This window comes from Saccopteryx leptura, chromosome 7 (genome assembly GCF_036850995.1).
Source record: "Saccopteryx leptura isolate mSacLep1 chromosome 7, mSacLep1_pri_phased_curated, whole genome shotgun sequence".
Lineage (NCBI taxonomy): Eukaryota > Metazoa > Chordata > Mammalia > Chiroptera > Emballonuridae > Saccopteryx > Saccopteryx leptura.
The window spans coordinates 69,164,970-69,179,727 of NC_089509.1; the positions used below are offsets into that span (position 1 = coordinate 69,164,970).

Consider the following 14,758-nt stretch of genomic DNA (forward strand, 5'->3'; position numbering starts at 1 on the left):
ACTCAACTCAGCATGTGGGCCGCAGAGCAAGATCACAGCCGTTCGGCGGGCCGCACTAGGTCTACAAAAGGCAACTGTTACCAACACTTTTCTCACTGCAGTTGAAAACAAAAAAAAAATCAGTACAAGCACAATCCGGGCTGCATGCGGCCCACGGGCCGCGAGTTTGAGACCCCTGGTCTATAGCTTCATTCTTTGCCTTTCTTTGTAATAGTTTAGTGAATAGAAGGAATTTAAAACAATGAATGAGATGTAAGGTTAACTGATACTCTTCGGTTCCAAGAAGTACTTGGAATTACATACCTCATGATGACAGTATCCAGTGCCTTCTATAAATATTCTTGGGGAAAAAAATCAAATCAAGTCATCAGATCTATCAGTACATAGAAGATCCAGTAACAGAGAGAAATAAGTTATGTGACAACATGACATGCTATTTGCAAATCCCAACATGTAAACTTTATAGGACAAACACCTGGTTTATTGAACAGATTTATTAAAAGGGGAAGAAGATTAAAGACTTAAAAAACATACCCTTCAAATGCAAGTTAGGCTTCATATGGATACAATTTAAATAAGCCAACTACAAAAATAAAGAGAGCAAATTGGGGAAATTTGAACACTGATAGGATATATAATGATTTTTAGGAATTGTTAATTTTTAAGTATGAAAATGATAGTGTGGTCAAATTTGTAGGGAAATCTTTACATTTCAAATATACTAAAATTTTTATGGATGAAATGATAAATAATCTGGCATTTGCTTTAAAATAATCTTGGGGTACAGTGAAAGGAGGTATAGATGAATTAGAGTAGGCATGAGTGAGTGAATGTTGTAGCCACAAGAGTACACAAGACTATTATTTTCTACTTCTGTATTTTAAATTAAATTTCATAAAAACTAAAACTTTTTAAAAAAGAAATGGAAGTAAATGTAGAATAAAATGTTTATGGCATCTGTATAAGGAATAATTTCTCATTCACCACACACACACACACACACGCACACACACACACACACACACACACACAAACTAAAGACAAAAATCAGTGAATATGAATGAATTTGACTATATTAAATGTTAAAACTATTGCCAAAGAGACACTATAAACTTAAGAGAAGACTGAAATGTTTTGTAACACATATGACTGACAAAGCCTTAGTGTCCAGAATATTTAAAGACTATAAATCAATTATTTTTAAAAAATAGAAAAAAGTGCCTGACCAGGCTGTGGTGCAGTGGATCAAGTGTCTGCCTGGGATGCAGAGGACCCAGGTTCGAAACCCCCAGCTTGAGCACAGGTCACCAGCTTGAGCATGGGGTCATAACCCCATCATCACTGGCTTGAGCCCAAAGGTCACTGGATTGAACAAGGGGTCACTGGCTTGGCTGGAGGCCCCTCCCTCCCCCGCGCCCCATCAAAGCATATATGAGAAGCAGTCAATGAACAACTAAGGTGCTACAACAAAGAATTGATGCTTCTCATCTCTCTCCCTTCCTGCCTGTCTATTCTTGTCTGCCCCTCTCCCCTCTCAAAAAAAAAAAAGTTTATAGACATTTTACCAAAAGAGGAAATCCAAATATATGTGAAAAATGTTTTGACTTAAGCTAGTTATTAAGAAAGTACAAATTACAAAGATAGTCCTATACCCTCCCCATCTATCAAATTAACAAAAATTTAGAAATCTCATAATAGCAAATATTTAGATAAATTATCCAGTCACACAAGGGAATATTATCAAACATTTAGAACTTGATTTATCTTTACCAGCATGGGTAAATCTCAAAAATAGAGTGTAAAGTGGAATAAAGCAGGTTTCAGGATCCTGTGAAGAGTATTATACAATTACAGAAAGCTTTTAAATTCGCAAGCATTACAGGTTGCTACTAGTGTCAGGAAGGGAAGGAAATGAGATCAAGGAAAAGAACTTCAGCAATCTGCCAGTGTGGCAAAAAAGTTAATCTTCCTTAAATATAGGAGAGAGGGATATGTGGGTTATTTGTTAGATTTTTTTACTTCATTTAATTTGAAATGTCATTAAAATAAGTTTAAAATGAAATAAATAAGGCCTTTGGTTGTCAGTGTCTTGTGTGTGACTCAAGAAGCTATCTTTGCTAAGCAAAGATACAAAATTAATTAGATACAATAATTAATTTGAATTCCTCTCCTTTTTTTTACTTTTTATATCAGCTATTAAATCACCTAATTAAGTAATTGAGTAAAATGTAAGGATTTAAAACTGTGGTACCAGTTCACTGTAACATGCCAGGATTCTACTACTCACTGATTGGTGGGTCTTGACCAATTCACTTAGCCTCTCAAAACCCCAGTTTCCTCATCTATAAAGTTGACTTAATAATTTTTGCTGCTGAATAGAATTGTTGTGAGGAACAGATTAGAAGCTACATGCTTAAATGCTAAAACATGTGCTAGACACCTAGTAAACACTTATTAAATGTTATGTTTAATTGTTGTTTTGTTAATGTATTGAAGTATTCAAATTTGCATTTGTTTTACAAAAGTTTGGTAAACGTTTCCATTATTTTTTTTTAAATTATTTTGAATCCTAAAGATTTCAATTTGCTAATAAGTACTTGTCAACTTTAAAGATGCAAAGTTCGGCCACAGGAAATCCACAGATCTCTTTATAACCTTTTAAAGAATAAAAATTAAAAGTTTAGAGAAATGCTTCCTGAACTAGTGTTCATGTTAATTCTGAGAAGGATATTTTATTATTTTGTACCATAAAAGCTATCTTGGATATAAAAAATAAAAACCACATTCTTAGGGCGTGTTTATAATTCTTTAACCTCAAGTGTGGCTGTATACACATTAATTATTAACATTTGTTTATTCTAGCTATTTTCTTGATTTTTCTTCTACTTCTAGACTAATTGGAATATTTATTATGGTTTCATAAAAAGACTTAAACTAGAGATTAGCCTGTTTTTTTTTACAACCTCAAGCATCTTAGTTTGGGAGAGTTCAAAAGAACCGAGCTTATAACCCATGCTCACTTCTCTTGGTTTCATGCCTGTGGGTTTTCTGTCTCATGGAGTACCTATGAATAAGGGTTAGGTGTTCATCAGTACAGCTGTTAATTTCCTTTGCAACATTTGTCCAGGCTGATATTTTTCGGTCAGCAGCAATTTAGCAGTGGGTTTTATAAATCTTGTTATGTAAATACAAGCAAGTTGGTTATAAATATGAAACAAATAGTAAATATGTATAAAATCATGTTTAATCTGTCTTCTCGTTTTAACAGTATAACATTCAGGCTTATCCAACAACAGTGGTATTCAACCAGTCCAGTGTTCATGAATATGAAGGACATCACTCTGCTGAACAGATCTTAGAGTTCATAGAGGTATTGTAAATTAATTTAATTCTAAAGTAGTAGAAATTATAAAAGGGAACATAAGTTATTTTAGGTTCATGGCTATAAATCCTTCTGTGTATGTGTGTACTCTTTGTATAAATATTTTATCATTAACTAACAGTATTTATTCTTTTATGCCAAAAACTATTTTCTGACAAGAAAATGAATTTCTTAAATTTTTCTAATGTTTTATTCTTGTGTCTTACCGTACACTTTAAGAGTGAGCCTGTGTTTTGTTTATTACCTAGTTCAGTTTCTTGTACTTAGTGGACACAACTATTTACATTTATTGAATGCATGAAATTATACTTTCACATAAACCTTTGCCACCCCTCTCCATGTTTTCTCAGAACCACCACAGCTTATTTCTTTTAGGTCCCATATAGATAAGATAGGAGTGAGCTCAATGTTGTCCAGGAGCTATGTAAGGGCAGTCTAAGCCTACTCCCAGTGGGGGACTTCTTTCACACCTGGGCAGCTGTGCCACATCTGTGTTATTAGTACAGAAGTGCCCTGTACCTATAGCATCTCCCTTTTTTTTCACTAATAGTCTTTTTGTTTTTAAGTGAGAGAGAGACAGAGAAAGGGACAAACAGTAAGGGAGAGAGACAAGAAATATTATCAACTCATCATTGCGGCATTTTAGTTGTACATTGATTGTTTTCTCATAGGTGCCCTGTCTGGGGGCTCCAACTGAGCCAGTAACCCCCTGCTCAAGCCAGCAGCCTTGGGGTCAAGCTAGTGACCATGGGGTCATGTCTATGACCCCACACTCAACACTCAAGCCAGCCACCCCTGTGTTCAAGCTGGATGAGCCTGCGTCACCGCCTGTTTAGGCTGCACTAATAGTCTTGATGGACTAAAATAGTTAACAGGCTTCCTAAGAATGGAAATTTTCAGCTTAGTATTTACGTAGTGAGCATTCTACTCTCGGTCCTTCTCTCTTTCTTCCTCCAGAATAATAGTTATGATTTCGTGTTGTTTTGATTTTGATTGTTTGCCCCATGAAGCTAACATTTTTTTAATATTACCCAGTCATGGTAGACTGAAGCTTTGTGAAAACAGCATTTGGACTAAGTGACTGTAGAGAGGTTATGCAGTATCTGCTGTCAGAATGTCAGGAAAATAGAATAGTAGGCTTTCCATTATTAAAGGGCCATTTCCAAACCAATCATTAGGTCCAGACCAGAACTATATGACTTATGTAGATACCCAGGCAGCTCTTAAAAGTCTTGCCTCAGCTACTCATAGTATTAAAGTTTCCTCTTTTAGTGATATGTAGAAGTAGGAGCAAAATATAACTTAAGAAGACTGATAGTCAAAATCCAAACTTAATTAATAAATTAGGGATCATTTCTTTTTAAAATAATACACTACCTTTTCTCTTTAATATATTCTTAAGTATCTTCTTATTACTCAAAAACAAGTTTTTTAAGTGACAGATACCAACAATTTTCCAAGCATATGTGAACAACTCTTTTTTTTCATATGTTCTAATGAAAGTTGTCTTGTCTTTAGGATCTTATGAATCCTTCAGTGATCTCCCTGACACCCGCTACTTTCAGTGAACTAGTTAAAAAAAGAAAACATGATGAGGTCTGGATGGTTGATTTCTATTCTCCATGGTGTCACCCATGTCAAATTTTAATGCCAGAGTGGAAAAGAATGGCCCGGGTATAGTAAAATGGTTTATTTTACATCTTAAGTTTTACTAAGAATGTTTATTTAACAGAATTATTTTGAGGCTGAAAAGAATAAACCCACCTCTAGATTATAATTCAATAACAATTCTGAACATACCACCTAGATTTCCACTCTTTTTCTGTCAGGTATGTGAATGATAAAGAATAATCTACTCAATTTTCTGTGTCACTCCATACATATTTGACCAAATTTCTATCAAAGTCAAACCAAAAATCTTCTTTTTTTCTTAATAAAATTAATCTTTTTTATTTTGAGAGCTTACATATACAGTTTCTTCACAATATTGTAGGATTTAAATGTAAAAAAAAGTAGCTTTGATCTATAATTACTTGGATTTTAAAATTTTGTACAAATAGATATGGCATTATCTAAATCGTAAAAGATTGGAAAGAAATTATTTAAATACCAAAATGGAAAAGGCAGCAACTATATTATATTTATTTCTAAGGTAAAAAATGAACAAACCTAAGAGTTAAAGTGATTTCTAGTATTTTAACATTTGAGATAATACAATTTTATGCTCTTTTCACTAAAATTTTAAAACTCAGGTATGAGTCAGTATGAAACGCACAGGCTGTCTCTGTCTGGAAAAGGAACTCTTTGGAATACCATTGCCAAGACCTCATTAGCTCTTAGTTTCTAATACTTTGAAATTTAGAAATAAGTTTATTTTTCCTAATAGGTAAATTAAATTAATTGTAGTAAATACAATTAAAATAATTGTAGTAAGTTCTTAACTATAAAATTAGATTTCCAGTTTATTCCTATAAATGTTCTATTGTGTTTTAAGCCCTTACCTATTTTTAATTGATTAAAATCACTGATAAATAATTTAATAATGGTAACATATGACAGTTTCTCTATTGCAAATATATGTAAAGTAGTTATGGAGATAATTTTATTCTAATCATTTTGATCTTTTACCTCCTCTTTTTTTTTCTTTTATAGACGTTAACTGGACTGATCAATGTGGGCAGCGTAGACTGCCAACAGTACCATTCTTTCTGTACTGAAGAAAATGTACGAAGATACCCTGAGATAAGGTTTTTCCCCCCAAAATCGAATAAAGCTTATCAATATCAGTAAGTATTGTCTAAAATTTGAAGGTATTGCCTGACCTGTGGTGGCACAGTGGATGAAGAGTCGACCTGGAATGCTGAGCTCGCCGGTTCAAAATCCTGGGCTTGCCTGGTCAAGGCACATATGGGAGTTGATGCTTCCTGCTCCTCCCCCCTTCTCTTTCTCTCTTTCTCTCTCTCTCTTTCATCTCTAAAATCAGTGGTAGTCAACCCCGCCCACTACTGGGTGTTCCAGCTTTCATGGTGGGCTACCGGTAGCGGAGCAACCAAAGTATAAATAAAAAGATTTAACTATATAGTAAGTTGTTTTATAAAGATTAATTCTGCCAAACTTAGCAAAAATCCGACATAAAGTACTTGGTAAGTAATTATTATATGCTTTAACTTGCTCTAACTCTGCTTTATAAATTTTATAAAGTAAAGTTACTTCCCTACTTTATAAATCACCATTACTGTGGAACCGGTGGGCGGTTAGAAAATTTTACTACTAACAGAGATACAAAAGTGGGCAGTAGGTATAAAAAGGTTGACTACCCCTGTCTAAAATGAATAAAATCTTTAAAAATTTTTTGAAGGTATTTATTATAACCATTTATTTATATAGTTAAAATTTAGTTTTCCTAACTAAATAAAAGTTAACAAATATATTTTGGGAGCTCACCATGTTTAAGATAGTGTGCTGATGACAACCTCAGAAATTGAAAAGAGAGTTGAACAGTTCCATTGTTCATGAAGCCGACAATCTAGTAAAGAAGAAGTAAGGAGAGAACAAACTAGCATTTATTAAGTCCCTCTTTAGTTTCAGGTGCTACACTAGATCTTCTGCTCACATTAGTTCACACTAGTCCTCACACATTCCCTGAGAAACAAAAAGTATTCCCTTCCTACTGTTAAGGTAAGTAAACTGATTCACAGACCTTAGATTAACTTAGATAACAGCTGCTAAGGTTTGAAGTTGGGGTTGGAACCCAGGTCTATCTCAGTACCCATGTTTCTTCTACATCACCACATGGTTTTTCAAGTAGAAAATGAGATAAAAAAGTAAGGCAGAATATAATGAATATTTAAAAAGTAAAAATGAACCATGGATTTCAAAGGAGAAAGGGATCATAACCATGAGGAAAAGATCATGGAATAACTACATTTGTGTGGTGGCTATCTGGAGTAAAGGTTTAGAAACTAAAGCCTTGGACATTTGGAGTGTTATCGTTCCCATGGGTAGGTAGATGTCCAGCAATCAGCTAGACATTAGGTCTGTCTGGAGCACAGAAGACATTAAGACTAGTGAAAAATATATTTGGGAAGCCCTATAAGTACTGTTTGTAGCTAGGTATATCTAAGAAGAGAGATGCTAAAGGCATTGGACTTTTAAGTTGCTGCAATGAGATTGTTTTCTGAACATACCCAATAATGGAAAATACTATTACAACTTACATATTTTTTCTTTTTTTCAGTAGTTACAATGGTTGGAATAAGGATGCTTATTCCTTAAGAATCTGGGGCCTAGGGTGAGTAAAATACATATTATTATATAAAATGGGTTTAATGCTATTTATCTTCCTCTTAATATCTATAATTAAATTTATTGTGAGTTATTCAAACCTCTAGCATTTTAAAGCACTTATAAAGAATTATAATTTACCAAGATAAGGTATGGTTGCACTGGCCAGTTGGCTCAGTGGTAGAGTGTCAGCCCAGTGTGTGGATGTCCCAGAATCGAGTCCCAGTCAGGGCACACAGGAGAAGCAACCATCTCCTTCTCCACTTCTCACCCTTTCCCTTCTCTCTCTCTCTTCCCCTCCTGCATCCATGGCTTGAATGGTTCAAGCACTTTGGCCCCAGGTGCTGAGCATGGCTCCTGAAGCCTCCACCTCAAACGCTAAAAATAGCTCAGTTGCGAGCCTCGCTTCAGATGGGCAGAGCGCTTCAGATGGGCAGAGCGCTTCAGATGGGCAGAGCGTCAGCCCTAGACAGGGGTTGCTGGGTGGATCCCAGTTGGGGCACATGCGGGAATCTATCTCCCCTCTTCTCAACTTGGAAAAGAAGAAGAAAAAAAATGATTATGGTTTATTACACTGTCATTCTTTAAAGTCATTTTTAACTTAGTAAGTTTTACAGTATTGTGTTTTACAAGTTTGTTACGGTTTTATATAATGAGAAATAATTTTGACTCAATGCCACAGATTTTTACCTCAAGCGTCCATAGACCTAACACCTCAGACCTTCAATGAAAAAGTTTTACAAGGGAAAAATCATTGGGTGGTTGACTTCTATGCTCCTTGGTGTGGACCTTGCCAAAATTTTGCTCCAGAGTTTGAGCTCTTGGCTAGGGTAAGTCTTGTCTCTCTACTTAAATACATTGTATTCACATGCATGTTTTAATAATTAGCTAACATTTTAAATATAGGTTTTATTTTTTTCTTCAAAGTTTCCTCTGAATTTTAAAAATCTGTTTTATTTCTGTGATTATACTTTTTGCAATAGATTTCATCCTTCATTAAAAATTTAGCTAACATCCCTGCTTTGGATGAAATCATCTACCTAACCTTAACAGCCAGAAGCCTCATTTCTGCTTGTTTCCTCCTTCTTCCTCCTGCCGTTGAGGAAAGAATCCTTTTTTGATCATATGTGTACATGCTGAAGAGGGTCAGAGACCTGACGAGGCTGGAGCGTGTGACTGGAGTGGTCAGCCCTCCCCCAGATGAAGAGCTACCTCTGCACAGGAGCACAGAGCAGGGTGGGGAGAAGACAGAGCCTGCGGTGTCTGTGCTATGACAGACGAGGTGTGGGCAGCACGGGGAAGTTGAGATAGTTTAGTGTTAGCATCTCAGTGTCTTTTATAATACAAAGGAAAATTTATTTGCTGTTGGAGAGGTGGTGCTGGGCAAATAGGAATATAAGAGCCAGTAAGATTTTGCAAGCAATCTCATTTGAATGGAAAGGAGTAAAACTCATTATTTTTAAATAACAAATCCTTGGGTCTATAAAGATTGGAAGTTTTTAGTACCGCATTACTATGTGGTTGCCAAAATATTTTATGCCACAAAGGGAACAGTAACAGTATTTTTTCTTTTTTCAGATGATTAAAGGAAAAGTGAAAGCTGGAAAGGTAGACTGTCAGGCTCATGCCCAGACATGCCAGAAAGCTGGTATCAGAGCTTACCCGACTGTTCAATTTTATCCCTACGAAAGAGCAAAGGTATGCACAGGTTTCACCTTTATTTTCCTTTCCTTTAGCCGGCCAAGCTCAAAAAAAGCTTCTTTAGATTTTAGTTATTCATTTTGAGAGGGGAGGAAATGGGGGGGAGGGGAGAAAAGGGGGGAGGAGCAGAAAGCATCAACTCCCACATGTGCCTTGACCAGGCAAGCCCAGGGTTTCAAACCAGCAACCTCAGCGTTCCAGGTCAACACTTTATTCACTGCGCCACCACAGGTCAGGCCTCAAAAGCTTTTAAGTTTGAGTAATGCTGTTTTTTTTAGTTTCTTCTCCCTTTGTCATTACTTTATTACATATTACTGAAACATCATTTTTACATGTACATTAAGTGATTTTAAAGTTTTTTTTTCTCACAATTATATGATCTTCATTGCCTAAAAGTTTTTATACTCATGAATAGGAAAATTACTCCGGAGATCTACCAAAATACTAATAGTGGTTTTCTGAGGGTGGTAGAAATCAAGGTATAATTATTTACTTTCTGTGAAGTTTTATGTTTTTCTTCCTTTATAGAATTAACATATATTACCTTTACAGTTATTTTTTTCAGAAAAGATAATATACTATTGTAATACTTTTATAATACTTTTAGTACCTGAGCATTTATCTTAAAGAATATTTATTAATGGTTTAGACTAGTGATTTTCTTTTATCATTATTTTTGTTTGTTGGTTGGTTTTTCACTGAGAGAAGGGGAAACAGAGACAGACTCCCACATGCACCCCAACCAGGATTCACCCACTAGGCGGTGATGCTCTGCCTGTCTGGAGTGTTGCTCTATTGCTCAGCAACCAAGCTCTTCCTAGCACCTGAAGTGACGGCCATGGAGCCATCCTCAGCACCCAAAGCCAACTTTCTCTAATCAAGCCATGGCTGCAGAAGAGGGGAGAGAGAGAGAGAGAGAGAGAGAGAGAGAAAACTGAGAGTGGGAGGGATAGATAAGCAGATGGGCACTTCTCCTGTGCGTCCTGACCAGGAATCGAACCCAGAACGTCCACACACTGGCTAACACTCTACCACTGATCCAGCCAGCCAGGGCCTAGACCTGTGTTTTTCAACCACCGGTCCGCTAAAGAGTTAAGCACCCTGTCTTCATATAACCAGCACAAAATTTCTGGCAGACCAGTGATTGAAAACCATTGGTTTAGAGATTACAAGGTAAGAGTTAGGTTCCCTTGGTTCAATCATAATTCCTTTTATGGTTCAGTGACCTTTATTCCCCTCCCCCCCAAGAAGAAACTAGACATCTATCAATGGGTCTTAAAATTCAGGTGATAACTTCCATGATTAAAAGCATATGTCTGTCAGCTAGTATAACTGCTAACTGAAAGTACTGTATTTATGACCTTTGTGGTCTTCCCAAGTAAAAGAATGACATTCTTGACAAAAGAACTGTGATAAAATAAATATTTGCTTTGTACTATATTCATGCTTTTTGGTATAACATTTGAAATAAACGATTTCAAATATTTTAATATATATTTTTTGAGAAAGAATATTCGATTAAGATCTTATGTTATCAATAATTATAATTTTGAAATAGAGCTAAATAAAGAGATTAAATGATGAATTTCAGAAATCTAGAATTATCAGACATCTAGTTTTCAGTGAAGGATTTTGATTTGTCCAAGAGGCTAACTGTATCTTAAGAACAATGTAGGGTAAACATGACTTAAGGAAAAAGGAGCTTCTGCTGAGCCGGAATCTTTAATCCTTTGGAATCACTAGCTTTACTTCCCAGTTCTCAGAACAGCTGAGAAATGAGTGACATCAATAGGTGTCGTTTCATGTAAAATGATGTTGGGAAATATTAATGTAATGAGCAGTCACAGTAATGATCAGGCCATAGGGGGAGCACTTTGAAAAGAATGTGTTACCATGTGTCTAAGAGTCCAGAGGATAGGTTAGGACCCAGAATATCCCTGTCCAGTCTGAGAGGCATGGGTGGCATCCAGAAGTCCAGGACAGAATAATGAGAGAAGGCCAGAGCAGAATAATGACTGGAATAAACAAATACAAACCTAGGTAGGCAGTTATACAAAGAAACAAAATCCTAACATGCAAATGCGGGGGTTCCCTCCACGAGGAATGAAACAGGCTGCTCCAGATCTGAAATAAGCAGAGCTGAGCGTAGTGACCTGTCCCCTCCTCTGCTTCTCAGCCACCTTCCTGCTGCGGGTAGATGAACCAGAGAGGGACCTTGCTCCCACTGCAGTCAGTCGCGGTCCTCTCTGTGCCAGTGGTTGTATTAGAATCATCTGAGTCCTGTGGGCATATCTTTTCTTACATGATATAGATGTTTTGAGGCATTTGGCGTTAGTAGTGCATTTTCCAAGGAATCAATTTACACATTCTTATAGCAGTATTATTAGTCTTTACTTCAGGTAAATGATGGGTTACAACTGTGATTTTGTTGCATTATTTCTTGGAACTTGAAGGTTTATTTAATCAAGTTTCTCAGATGGAAATGTTATGTTTTGATTAGATACTTGAAAGATTATAAGAAAGATGTTTTAATTTTAGAGAAATATTTGGGGAGAGCACATAGATTCCAGAGATGCAAAAGAGATTGCTACCGTAATATATGAAAAATTGGAAAAACTCCAAAAACAAGGAAAAAGAAATAAGGTAAGGACTGAATCCAGAGCTGACTTTGACAGACATCTAAAGTTATTCTTCTTTTACATGACATGTATTAATAAACAGGTAAAATGAAGCTTCAAAAAAATAGTAGTTGGAAATTTCTTCTCTGAAAAATATGAGAATTGGAATGCAGCCTATCAACACTGAAATCCTTAGAAATTCGGACAAGTAAAACCATTTAACAAGAAATGACTGTGGCCACTTTGTTCAAATGTAAATAAAGCATGGACTTGTTAGGAATTTACTGGAGTTTCATGACACACTTGGATAGCAGATATTCTTTTGTTGTTGGTATAGTCAGGATATATTGGAACTTCAATTTGTCTTGGCCTCCTTGAATTTTTAACCTACCAAGCAGTCCAAGCAGTGCAACCTTTTTCTGCTATTCTTTGAAAGGGCTGTTTATTTTTTTCTTCTTTAAATCATGGGTATTCTAAGACAGACTTAGACCAAAGAGTCCATGAATACTGGAGTACTTACTGAATGGAATTTAATACAATCCACATGAGGTTTCTTGATTCTTTTTCTGTAAAGTGAAAGGACAGAACAACTGCACAGCCTTTGGAAAGGGCTAGAGACATCTGGCTTTATTGAGTCATTAACACTGCAGACCCCAATATAGAAAGTCTGGCAGCCTGCTTCAAGAATTGTATTTTATTCATCTCTAAAAGAGAGGAAAGAGATAGTTATGAATCTTTATTTTTATTGTTGTTTCAGTAAACAAAAATGTATTTCTGATTGTTTATTTAGCTATTGTTTTCAAGATTTTTTTTTTTTTAGTGAGAGGAGGGGGGATAGAGAGACAGACTCCCGCATGTATCTTGACCAGGATCCACCCAGCAACCCCATCTGAGGCCAATGCTCAGACCAACCAAGCTATCCTTAGCACCTGGGTCCAGCACCCGAACCAATCAAGCCACTGGCTCCAGGAAGGGAGGAGAGAGAGAAAAGGGAGGAGGGAGAAAGAGATAAGCAGATGGTTGCCTCTCACATGTGCCCTGACTGGGGATCAAACCCAGGGTGTCAGCATGCTGAGCTGACACTATCCACTGAGGAAACCGGCCAGGGCAAAGATTTTTTAAATTGTGACTTTCATCTCAAGTTAAACATTTGACATAGAAAACACTATTACTCATGAATAAGAATATCATAACTGAAACTAAGTTAAAGGGCCCATCAGAGCATGACTTTGAATGTGTAAAACTAGAACTGGTAGTATCTGCTGTGGACAGGTAAGAATTAGGGGATACCCTTTTCTCTTAACACTGTCATAGGTAGGCGAGGTGCATTGTTTATGTGGTGACTCATTAAACCAGAATATTGGGTATTTTTGAGATGGTAAAATTCTGGTTAGTTTATATTATTTTACCTTGTTTTTAATTTTATACACTCATGCATCTTTTCTCTTTCAATTACTTTTACATTATTGAAGGATGAACTTTAATGATATTGAAGATGAAGAAAAAATTCAAAAGAAATTCTGACAAAGGACATGAGAAGACATCCTTTTAGACTGTTACTACATTTGTGGTGGGAATAAATGAACATTATATTGGACTTGTAATTACACTGTCTAAATTCTGTACAACGTTGATATGAATCAAGGGTCTGCAAGCTTTTTCTATAAAGGACCAGATCATAAATATTTTAGGCTTTATAGACTGTATGCAGTTCTTTGTCACATATGGTTGGTTGGTTGGTTGGTTGGTTGGCTGGTTGGTTGGTTGACAATCCTTTTAAAAACACGAAAACCATTCTTAGCTGAGGGCCATCCACCAATAGGCCACAAGCCACATTCTTAGATTGCTGACTACTTGAAATGCCGTTGGAACTGGCTGGCCGAAACATGTGCCTGCTCTGCTAGTACATGCCTACGTTGTACGAAGTGAACTTACCACTGAAAGTGTTGTGGCTCTCCTAAAAAGAGAGAACTTTGCTTTCAGTCACCTATTCCTCTAAAAATGTTCTGAACTTGATCCTCTAATCATATATTTCATTTAAAAAACAATGTGGCAAAATAAACAGGTACTCTATTTTCATGATATATTATAGTGCAGAGATTCTTCATTTTCTTTCCTTTCATAAAGTCAATGAATTGATTTTATCACAATCAAAAAAAATCTTGTAATGGTAAGTAAATTCTATAGATTTCTACAGCATTCAGAAATGCCTGAGGGAAAAATATATGTATAGCAATTAACAAGGCACTATAGAATATTCCAAATATATCAAGTATTTAGAGTTCTATATTTTAGAGATCTGTGTTAATTTATTTTTAAAATATTTTTCATAAAAGTTTTCCCTTTGATAGTAATTATCTTTTAAAGCATCTATCTAATATTTATGTTTTGTCTTCTAGACTCTTGATGCATATCCTTTATTTATGTTTGCCTTTTTTTTTATAGTGTTATTTTCATGCTTGTCCAGTGTCTTCATTCTTCAACCAGGGAAGATAACTAACTGCAATTTTGTTTCACTCGAACTCATGACACTAGTCATTTCAGTTATTCATTTACTGTTGGAGGCCACCGTGCTCACATAAATATTGGCGTAATAAGTTATTTTTGTAAGAAAATTAAAATATAAATCTAAGGGTGGGATCTTTTAGTTTCTTGGATACTCAGACTCAAAGAATTCAAAATTTTTTTCCTCGCATTTTAACAAAACACTGTTAGTTATAATTCAGGGTGTAGGAGATGGTAAAAAAAAAATCCCAATTGATCAAAAGAAGTC

General features: G+C 35.8%; 1 protein-coding gene across 1 annotated transcript in view; it reads left to right on the forward strand.

Moving 5' to 3' along the window:
- Positions 1-14,067, forward strand: part of DNAJC10 (DnaJ heat shock protein family (Hsp40) member C10) — a 49,246-nt gene extending 35,179 nt beyond the window's left edge. The window contains exons 16-23 of the mRNA XM_066346688.1: positions 3,269-3,370; positions 4,901-5,056; positions 6,035-6,168; positions 7,620-7,673; positions 8,349-8,496; positions 9,245-9,364; positions 11,906-12,010; positions 13,458-14,067. Coding sequence (XP_066202785.1) covers positions 3,269-3,370; positions 4,901-5,056; positions 6,035-6,168; positions 7,620-7,673; positions 8,349-8,496; positions 9,245-9,364; positions 11,906-12,010; positions 13,458-13,469 — 831 coding nt within the window. The 3' untranslated portion in view covers positions 13,470-14,067. The remainder of the gene's footprint in view (positions 1-3,268; positions 3,371-4,900; positions 5,057-6,034; positions 6,169-7,619; positions 7,674-8,348; positions 8,497-9,244; positions 9,365-11,905; positions 12,011-13,457) is intronic.
- Positions 14,068-14,758: the final 691 nt, after the last annotated feature.